The sequence below is a fragment of the Meleagris gallopavo genome, chromosome 22, assembly GCF_000146605.3.
Source record: "Meleagris gallopavo isolate NT-WF06-2002-E0010 breed Aviagen turkey brand Nicholas breeding stock chromosome 22, Turkey_5.1, whole genome shotgun sequence".
Lineage (NCBI taxonomy): Eukaryota > Metazoa > Chordata > Aves > Galliformes > Phasianidae > Meleagris > Meleagris gallopavo.
This window is the reverse complement of record NC_015032.2, coordinates 6,851,796-6,862,749: the sequence shown is the minus strand read 5'-3', so window position 1 is coordinate 6,862,749 and position 10,954 is coordinate 6,851,796. Positions and strand designations below refer to the sequence as shown.

The following is a 10,954-nucleotide window of genomic DNA, read 5'->3' as shown; positions in this document are numbered from 1 at the left end:
AAAAAAAAAAGAACAAAACCCAACCCTAACAGAGCTATTGTGGAAAAGGCCATGTCAGTTTCTGAGCACAATATAGACAGCAGCACTCAGCCTAGAGGAGCAGGACTCTGAAAGATGGGAATGCTTGCACTGGGGAGAGGGAAGCATTCCCAGTAAGTGCACATTATCAATGGTAACAACCACTTCTGCATATAGCTCTGAGCTGTGCAATGTCAATTTAGCTAAAATCCCCATGAAAACCCCGTCATGGAGTCATTGCAACAGCATGGTGTCGCAAGCCCTGCGCAGAAAACCACCCCACTCTCTGAAAGCAGTGCAGGAAGCCCAGCCCTCCTCCCCCCACCAGTGCTTACCTTGGACTCGGGGAACGTTTCCTTAAAGAAAGTCGGCAGCCAGGAGAGGAGGGTGAAAAACGTGCTGGCTGTGCACAGCTGTGCGACGATGACAGCCCTGGGAAGACGCAGCAGGGAGGAGGCAGTGAGCAGCGATGGAGATGCTGGGTGAGGACCAGCCCAGCAGTGCAGCACTGCAGTTCCTGGTCTATAATTAAATCCCTCTGAGTGCTGCAGTTGCTTCCAGAGATCTTTTCACAGATAACTGCAGCTCTCTGCTCTAACCATGCACTCCCTCTCTCTGTGCCTGACATCAGAGCACAGGCTCAGGCCAGGTTCACCCACCCTGCTGCAGGAGGTGCCACCGAGGACTTCCTAAGGCCCCGCCATCAGCAGATGGCTCATGGTTGTTCAGGGCAGCCTTTAGCAGCCCCTGGGAACCCACTGCTGTGCTCCAATGAGCCTCAGTGCCCAATGCATAATCCTCCCCCCTATAAAAAGGGTTGTAAAGAGATGCTTTTCCAACAGCAAGAATGCAGGGCCCCTGCACTGCACTGCTTAGGAGCTCACTGCAAGCAGTGTTTCTAACAAGCTTGTTGGGGAATGGTGCTCTGGAGAAGCACAGGACACACCCAGGGAGCAGCCTGCAAACCTGGTGATGTTTTCCAAATGTAAAAGGGCAAAGTACAAATGCACTGAACAAACAAGCACAGCGAGGTGAGAAGTCCTGGCAGGAGGATGCTCTTCAGCCCCGCTGCCCTGGCACAGCACTCAGAGCTCCATCAGTTGCCTACCATATCGGTGCCTTCTTAAACAGCTGCTTCCAGGGCACTTTGTTCTGCTTCGAGATTGAGATGCTTCTCATTAAATAGTCTATGGGGATGACGAGATCTGGAGGGACAAAAGCAGTCAAAAGAAAGCTCTGATCAGCAATATGCTGTGCAAGCTGGACCAGATTTGAGAGATCACTGTACAAGCACTTCGATTTCCTCTAACTCTGTTTGCAATACTGGCACTGGATGGTCATGTTAAGTTCACCAAGATCTTCCTCAGCACCCACCCACCACTCCATCCAGCCACCCTCACCATTTGTTGAATTTCTGGACAACAGCTCTTTGGGCAGCTCTGGATTCCATACAGCACCAGGCACAAGGTGAGCGGGGCTCCTGCATCCCATGTGCACTAATAACACTGTATCCAGGTGTCATTGTTTGCCCATGTGTGGATTTACACCCAGAGTTATTTGGAAGAGATATTCAGGATTAACTGGTTTGTAAAAGCTCTGTGTGTAGATGCTCTTAGCTGGGAATAAGTATCTTGCCCTGCTTTAGCTTAATCCACTTAGCAGATCAGGCTCTGCGTGGTGTTTTCACCGGTGCTTAAAGGAATGGAGGAGTCAGAGCGGACTCCTGACAGCAATATAATCCAGCATGGGACTGGGAACAGAAACTCAGCAAAACAAAAACTCAAAATCTTGTTTCTGGGCTCAGCATCTTCAGGCAGACACTGCATACAACACAAAGAGACCCAAGGAAAACACACCATGTAACACGCCCTTGGCAATGCAGGTTTGCTGAAAGCTGCCACCTGAGGCAGGAGGGCTGATTTTACCTTTCTCTGTCAGCAGGTACTTGCAGGTGCAGTAAACCCAGAGCAAAGTAAGCAAACCAGAGAAGTAGAAAACGCTCTCCCAGCCGTACCAGTCCAGCAGCAGAGATCCTGCAGCTCCTATCACCAGTGTCCTGTAAGGCAAACCACAGGATGGCTCATGTGTCTGCATTTCTAACCCCCATAAGCAAGTGATTAAACACAGCAAAATTGCTGTATGGTTTTTAAGCAGCCCTTCCATTTAGAAAGGAAATTAGCAGAGATGGGAAAGTTCTATTATTGTCATCTGTCAGAGGACAGTGAGCAGTCTTGGGCTGACCCCTGCTTTTCCTACCAGATCAGGCTGTTTCCCAGAGTAATTAAATGTTGCAAACTCTCTTCAAAGTCTGTCTTGGAAGGAAAGTGAAAAAAAACAACAACACAGAAATCTTTGACATGCTCAAGAGCAAACAGCACACTTCAGAGAACACACAGTCTTCAGCAACATGTGCGTGAGAGCACAGACAGCAACTGCCTGAGGCTTCCCCAGCTGCAGGCAGCATCCTCAAGGACCCAGGCACCTGCCTGCACTTCAGGCTGGAAGTTTTGCCTCCAACTATTTTATGTCCTTTCATCATCAGGATGTCCTGAGACTGTCACTCGCTGCTCAAAGCCATCTGCCTTTGAACTTACCCAAACTGTGAGCCGGTCCCCACTGTGCTGTATGTGAAGGCTCGCTCACTCTCCCGGACCCTCTGAGACAGCAGGCTGGCCAGGGATGGGAAGTAGACCCCTGTGAGCAAGGGAAAGGAGCTGTCAGGGTAGGGGGCCTCACCAGCAAGCTGAAAGCAAATTTACAAGATCCAGCAGGAGCTAAGCACTGAGATAAAGAAACAGGACTTTGGGTGAATTTGTAATAGGGGCATAACATAAACTAAAGGAACGCCATGAAAGGTTTGCTTGTGCCTTCTCCATAATCCCATGTCATCGTCACTGCTGCTACCATCAATTATATATATAAAAAAAAAAATAAGGTTGGAAAAGACCTCTAAGATCCCCAAGCCCAATCCCAACCCACCCCACCATGCCCACTGATCCTCAGTGCCACATCTCCATGGTTCTGGAACACGTCCAGGGACAGTGACTCCACCACCTCATCAGCTCATCAGTGCCAATTACATCCCCGCAGTGCTGCAGTTTGGCAAGAGGAAAGGAAAATCACCCCAAATTATGCAAAGGCTTTGGGAAGGACTGATTTTCACAGAGTGCTTTGAAGGAGTTTTAAAACCCAGCAAATTCCAATCCAATTTCAGAAGCCAGCTGTAGTTTTCTATCGTGGCAGCTCACGTCCTGCAGAGAGGTTACTGTGGGGAATGATTTGTGGGTGACTTTATCTAGGAATGTCTTTTTTTTCCTTCCTATGGATCTGAAGATGCAGAGGCAGCTCTGAGGCTTGCTTGAACACCCAGGAGAAGAGCTGATGCACTGCAAACCAAAGGACTTAGCCTGGAGAAGAGAAGGCTCCATGGAGACCTGATAGCGGCTTTGGGAAAGGACATTTTAGCAGGGTTGGTTGTGATAAGACAGTGGAAAATGGTTTCAGGCTCAAAGAGGGAAGATTTAGATTGGATACGAGAAAAGTTTCTTACGATGAGGACAGTGAAGCACTGGCACAGGTTGCCCAGAGAGGTGGTGGTGTTCCATCACTGGAAACACCCAAAGTCAGGCTGGAGGGGCTCTGAGCACTGATGGAACTGTGGGTGTCCCTGTTCATTGCAAGGGGTTGGACCACACGGGCATTAAAGGTCTTTTCCAACCAACAACGATTCGATAATTCTTTGAACTTGCACGCACTCACTGCCTGCACTCAGGACGTGGCTCTCACCTTGCAGCAGCCCCATGAGGAACCTGGAGCAGGTCATGAAGACGAGGTGTGCAGACGTGATCTGCGTGAGCAGTGGGGTGATGAATGTCAGGAAGCCCCATGCTGATGCTGAGAGGAGGAGGACCTTCTCACCCCCTATTCTGGAAGGAAAAGAACATGTATAGAAAGTGAGCAGAAGGCAAAAGGGCAAAGACAAAAGGGCAAAGGCCCCTGCCAAAGCTTAAGCCTACTTCCCAGCTCTGCCAGCTTTTAAGAGCGAATTCTTCCCTATGCAGGGAATTCCAAGCTGCTGCTTTGCTTTTTTTTACCACAGTTACTGAACCAGTGGCAAAAGCCACTTCTGTCAGAAAAATTATGGTGGTATAAAAGTGGTCTTCACTGTCTAAAGGTGAACAGAAACCACACTGGTCTATGTATCCACAACCACCACGCTGCCCTACGTGTCCATTAACATACCTGTAGGTCTCTCTGGCAGCTCTGTGGGATGGTTGGGGCACTCCCTCTGTTTGATGGGAATTATGCCTGTGCAAAGTCCTTTGGTGCATGCTGCACTATAACCACAGCACTGATTTTAAGACCCAGGCGTCTGAACAAATAGTCAAAACTCACGTATACTTTCTGAATCAGGGCTATAGACCCTGGGTAGGGCCGATAGAGAAACCCATCAAGCCTTTCCCCACAAACAGGCTTCACCCTTTGCTCTGTCACTGTCCCAGGGTGAAAGGTGGCACTACCAAAACTTGATGCGAGAGGCCAAAACCAAGCTCTGTGCCACTGAGAAAGCCCAAGCAGGGGAAAACAGAAATGGAAAAATTAGAAACCAAAAATGGAAACAGAAAAAGGAAAAAACAACAACAACAACAAAGAAGAAGATAGAAATGGAAGTAACTCCCAGTACTGATCACTGATGTGTCCTCCGATGACCTGCGTCAAGCAGTAGCCCCAGAAGAAGCTGCTGAGCACAACTCCTGACTGCTTCTTGTCCCAGCCGAAGTGCGCGCTCAGGGCGACGGCGCAGATGGGCACGGTGACGCGGGCGCAGTACAGCAGGCACGTCCCCAGCAGCAGCACCGCCGTCCACACGCGGCACTCGGGCCTGAACGGGGCAAAAAGAAGGTGGGGAAATGGCTGAGTGGGTGCGCCTGGCAGAGCTGTCTTTTTCTGTCCCAGACAAAAGCTCCAGGAAGTGTTCTTTAAAGGGTAACAAAGGAAAGGTCAGCAAGTGACAAACCATGCTGGAAGCAAATATTTGCTGTTTGGCACTTTGACTCATTCCCCAGGGGAGGTGGCACGTTACCCTCCATAAATGTGACATGGATGGAAGTGTTTTAGTGAGAGATGGGACACCGTAGGGCTGGACAGCCCAGAGCGAGGAGCAGAGTAACCCAGTGTATAAGCAAGGATGGGTTTGCAGCCCATGCTCAGTTTTGGTACGTGAGCACCCAGCCCCAAGGTAAGCAGTCCTGCAGAAGGGGATATTTACTCCTGCCCTGTCTGCAGGCTGGGTCTCCCAGTGTCCATGAAAAATAAACTCAGTGACAACACACACACTATTCAGAAGGGCTGCTCCAAAAGTAATGCTTCCTATTTTATTATGTTGGCCTATGAGAGTTGGATGTTGGTGGTTTGGCAGTAGAGATTGAACCTTCTCAGCAATATTCCATTCCATGTGACAGATGGCAGCAGAAAAACACCTCACATGGAAGTGTGTATGGAACTGAATTAATTCCTCCATGTGGAAAAAATGGCACCCAATGACATTCATTGATGCTTGCTGAATGTTGATGGAAACCATGCACAGTGAGGCGGTGGGTAGTGCAGACTTGTCCAAACGTGGCATACAGACTCTTGTTCATCTTTGGCAAAAATACCTAGTGGTGGTGATTACATGGGAAATGCTGTTTTGTAGCTAAGCATTTGCCTCGTCAAATGGTGTTACTGTGCTCTTGGTAGCTGTTGTAGCTTCCATGGAAATAAATAGGATGTGACCCTTTGAGCAGAACACAAAGCATTTGGTTAATTTTGTGCCCATTGAGCAGAACACAAAGCATTGGGCAAACAGGCTCTTGCCATTCCAGGGCAGATTGGAATTCACTGTACTGGGGCACTGACCTCTGTGCTTTCCACCCCACTGTCTGCATGGGAAACAACCTGCACCCCTTCTGTACTGAAATGACCACTTATTCCCCTGTACTGGATTTATGACCAATGTAGGTTAATCCCACACAGCACAAGGCCATTGATAAACCTGTCCGTCAAGAAGGGAGACAAGGGAACAATGGAAAGGAAAGCACTCAGAGCCTCTGGGCTGTTCCAGGTGAATTTATTGCTATTTCCTGACAAGGCAAACAGGCAGCTCTGTGCCAGACCTGGCAAGAAGAACTGGGAGCTTTGAAGGTTGGACCGGTCCTGACTGCGCACACACTCTACTAAATAGTGCAGGAACTAGAAAACCTCACTTATCTTTGCTGGAAGAATGAGTAACCAAGGGTTGAGTTGCCTCGGTCACTTGAATCAGGTGACATACACTCTCTTGGTCTTATGCTGTTAGAAGGACACATGTGTGAGAGGGACACTGTCACTCTGTACTCAGCACTACTCAGGCCTCACTTTGAGTGCTGTGCTCAGTTTTGAGCCTCTCACTACAAGAAAGACATGGAGGCCTTGGAGCATGTCCAGAGAAGGGCAGAGGAGCTGTGAGGTCCCAGGGGAGTGGTGGTGTCACCATCACTGGAGGTGTTCTAGACCCGTGTCCCCAAGGGACATGGTCAGTGGGCACAGTGGAGTGGGTAGGGGTTGGACTTGGGCATGTTAATGGTCTTTCTTCCAACCTAAGTGATTCTGTGAATTTATGATCCAATGATCACGCTTTAACTTGCAGCAAAAACAAAGGCTGTTTGTTCATCATCTGCAGAGCTGTGCAACCTCATTCTGCAGCCAGCCTGGAGCCCTAATCTCCCCTCTTATCTGCAGCAGCACGATGCCAGTTAATTCGAGTCAATGAACCTGAACAATTGGGGTGACCAGTAAAGCACCTGCAATAAGTGTCAATATTCACTATCATTTGGCTGCTGAAACAGTGCACGTTTTGATCACTGCTTCACTGCATTTATACCCTTTTCCTATATTGTTATCAGTAGACGCTTCCATTCAAAACAAGCATGGACTGTTGCGAGGACTGCGAATTACCACTTACTCCATAGGTAGCATATCCAGCAAGGAAAATCCACTCCGACAGTCTGAGTGTGCCCACACCCACCTGAAGCACGGCAAGAATTGCTTCTCTGCAAGGACAATGATGTGCTTACATCAGAGGAAAGAGCTTTGTAAACGCATTTTCTCCTAATTATAGTTATCACAGAGGCTGCCGATGAGTCAATGTTCTGCTCAGTGCAAAACAACAACAGCAAAGGTTACAGGAGAAGCCTGGGCTAGCAGAAGGGAGAAAGGATAAAACACTGCTTTTAGAACTAAGCAGTAATGACAAATCAAATGTAAGGTTTTGGAGATTATAACTGCCCTCTGAGAAGTGGAGCCTTAGCAGCGTTAGCAAATTTACCTAAATTGTTTCTCTGATGAGGGAGTAATAATCTGTGCTGGAAATAACCAAACCGAGTAAGACTGAAGCACATCTAAGCCTAAACCTGTGGCCTTGCTCAGCAGCTTCCTTCGTGCAAGGAACAGCACCTGCAGCTGCATCCCCTTCTGGGACCCAATTTGTAGACAGAGCAGCCGTGCAGATAGAAAACACTTCCTACTTCACAAACCTCCAACCACCACCCAGACGGACTATAATTAGCATGAGGACTGTAATTGAGCCCTAATGACTTTTTCTAGGCAGCTGTCTGTATGGCAGCAGCGCTGTGGTGGAGCAGCCCTGGTGATGTCCCTTGGTTCTGCCCCAGTATAGCTGCAGGCAATGGGTCACCACTTTGCTCAGAGGCACCCAACGATACCATGGGGTTCAGATCCCACCGTGCCCCATCCAAGGGCACAGTGGCTGACACCAGTGTTCAAGGAAAGCCACAGTGGAAAGAGAACCAGCAGCACAGGGTACCTTTATTTGCAGCCTGTTATCCTGCTGGAGGAACTTCTGCAGTAGGTGCCACAAAGCAAATATTGATTCAACTTTTATTTCTCTTGATGTGCCCCCTCCCTTCCCTCGGCCCGCTGCTCTGTTTGCAGGCACTGCAGGTCACTGTTGAAATGAACTCGCTGAAATTTGGGCTATCAGCAGGGACAGACCCAGCTCCCAGCCACACGTCAGGGCCACCAAATCATGGGACAGCATCGCTGGCACCAGCATGGGGCCACCTGGCAAGAGGATGACAGCTCCATAGCAAATCTCAGTCCCAACCCAGCCACCGGCTGCTTTGATTGACAGCAATCAACACAATCTCACCTGCCTGCCGTGGTGCAAGGAGATAACACCCAGGTGGTTATTTTTAACTCCATTCAACAACCCTCTCACTTCTCTTTGTTTTTCCTACCAACAGTTCCTCCCTCCCTCAAAAACCCAACATGCGTATTCAGGGAGTGCTTTTTCTTCCCTCCTCGGGCTGACGTTGTCATGCTGCAGACTGGCTCCACACCGGTGATTTCTCACTGTCAAAAGCAGCGTTTTGGTTCAGAGAAAGCTTTTTTCTAGCCAGAGCACAGAGGACACAGGGCTTTTTTTACTGGGAAAGCTGCTGATTTCCTGTTCGCCTCCTGTGCACAAACTCCTTCTGCAGGGCCACAGATGGCAACAAAGTGGTGTTCAGCAAGCGCAGCTCTCAGGTTATTCCCTCTCTTCATTTCTTGCTTTCGGCAAAAGCAAAGATGAAAATTAGATTTGAGCTGCTCTCATAAGCTGGAAATAGTTGTTTAGTCCAGGTGGAGAAGGTGGGAAAATGTAATAACAAAACACACACGTGCTTTGCACTGATATAAGACGGACATGGATCAGACATAAGTGAAATGCATTTCTTGCTTACATACTCCATGTGAAAAGTTCTCAGCAAAGGCACAATTAAAATCAGACTGAGGAACTTGGATAATAAAACAACCAGCAAAGAAAAGAAAGAAGCAACAAAAGCTGCAACACAGGGCTGACAAAAGATGAGGGTATAAAGCTCAGGAACACAACGTGATCTCTGGGGCAAGAAGTGCAGTCAGGAGACTGGAGAGCAGCACGTGGCCATGGTACAGCTCCTTTCATCTGTGAAGTTGAGAGAAACTGCTGTAATAATAATCCCTTGTCTTTAAGGGTAGCCAGAGGCTAGGAGAGGCAGAGTGGTTTCAGGAGCCGTTTTCTTCCCAGGACACACTGCCTTTTCTGTGCTTTATTCCTCTTCTGGAGGCACTATCCAAAATGTTGTCTTCGTGTCACTGGCTGGATCTGCCCACGGCTTTATTTCTAACTTTTGGCTATAGATTTCTCTTCTTGGAGCCTTAGCCTTCCCATCAGTCCAACCAGAAGGCCCTGCTTGGCACGTTAAGATTTTCAACAAAAAGCTCTATCTAAATGTCCAGATGTGCTACAACACGAGCAATCTTTTCAAGCTCCAAGAATAAATCCCCAAGCGTTGTTCTTGGATGAAAAAGACAACGCAGATATTAACGTGTGATAGTACAGCCATGGGAAACCTACCTACCAAAAAGTCTGACAAGGGCAGCTGGGGAGGTAGGGTGAACCACAGGGAAAGAACAGTGCAAGAGAAAGGAAGAGCTGGCTGAAAAAAAGGGAGGACAAAAGAAGAAGCGGCACAAACAAAGATGGAACAACAAACCCGCCGAGATAAGCGCTTATCTCGCCTTGTACTGACAGTGCAGGCAGATCCTGGGAGGCAGCCTGGCGGGGCTTTTATTGGAGCACGAACACGGAACTCGTGTCACTTCTCCCACTTGATAAAACCTTGCCTCCACGGCAATTAATCCATGCATTGAAATGTCAAGAGTTATTATTTAATTGCATACCTTGATCAAAAACTGTCCACTACGCTGATTTTTAACCACCTCACCAGCCACATTCTGCACCTCTACCACCCAGACACCAACCCGCCCATCTAAGCGGGCAGAACGCTCCTCTCCCACTTGTTTGCTTGAGACCCCCGAACAAGAGAAGGTATGGGTGTGTGTGGGTCTAGGATAGATCAAATTCTTTCAATCACTGACAGCAACATGGTCAGAATTCTCTAAAAACGCTTCTTTCTTGATAAATACTTCACCAACAGTCAACATCAACCATCTCTTTTATTTACGCCCCAACTGCTAAAAGTGGTCACTCTGGCCTAAGAGGAGAGCTAAATATTTTTGTGGAAATGTAGGATACCCTGAGTTGGAAGGGATCCACAGTGATCAATGAATGCAGCAAACCCAAAACCCAAACCCTACTCCTGAGAGCAGCATCCCGGCGCTCCTTGAAGGAAGGCGGTTTACAACCAAACTGTGACTCCCATGCAGAAGTTCATCCAGGTGGGGATGAGGTAGAAGCACGTTGTTGGAATTGTGGTGTAACACAGGGAACACCACAGAGACAGCATGGAATTTTTGGGTTCTGAAGTGCTGGCAAGTCAGCAAGCAGCCCACCAGTGCCCAACCTTGTTCTCCATGGCATCGTACCATGGCAGTTTAGGGAGAGGAAAAGAACAGGAATAGTTCCGAGCTGGTGAGCTCCTCCTTTTCCAGACTTCATCTTAATTAATCGCTATCAGCAGTACAAACATCCCGGCTGGAACACTTTGATAAACCTCGCATAGTTTCGACGGCATGTTTAAATAAATGACTGCAGGCCAGAAATAGATCGGAGAGATTTTTTTCCCCCCGCGATTCATAGCAATTCCACACCTCGCCCATCGGGGGTTTTCCTCCACAGCCTACCTCCCAACAGCCGGCTGCCCTCCAACCCCCGAGCATCTCCGAAACCGTCCGTCCGGAATCCGGCACTTCACAGGAGCAGCCCCAGGAGCTGCGGAGAGGTTCCCGTGTGAGCCTGCCCAGCTCGCCCGGGGAACGCCGCAGCCTTACCTGGACCAGTACGGCTCCCCGCCTCCATCCCTCCTCATGCCGTCGTGCTGCGGGGCCCGGTAGCCGTGTTCTCCTCCGCACACCGGCGCGTTCCTGCCGCCGCCCGCGGCCATGCGGGCAGCGTTTTCCGGCCCCGCCGGCT

At 49.1% G+C, this 10,954-nt stretch overlaps 1 protein-coding gene across 2 annotated transcripts; it reads right to left on the bottom strand.

Annotated features, from left to right (window-relative positions):
• Window positions 1-206: 206 nt before the first annotated feature.
• LOC100546979 (solute carrier family 17 member 9-like) lies at window positions 207-10,948 on the bottom strand. 2 transcript variants are annotated; one of them, XM_010722416.3, is made up of 8 exons: window positions 10,813-10,948; window positions 7,001-7,088; window positions 4,703-4,900; window positions 3,805-3,944; window positions 2,613-2,712; window positions 1,944-2,074; window positions 1,127-1,223; window positions 207-450 (listed from the first exon to the last, which is right to left on the bottom strand). In XM_010722416.3, exons 1-8 carry the CDS (start codon window positions 10,838-10,840, stop codon window positions 222-224), a joined length of 1,011 nt encoding a protein of 336 aa, XP_010720718.1. In that variant the 5' UTR covers window positions 10,841-10,948; the 3' UTR covers window positions 207-221. The 2 variants fall into 2 exon arrangements, with proteins under 2 accessions (XP_010720718.1, XP_010720719.1); XM_010722417.2 differs by lacking the exon at window positions 7,001-7,088.
• Window positions 10,949-10,954: the final 6 nt, after the last annotated feature.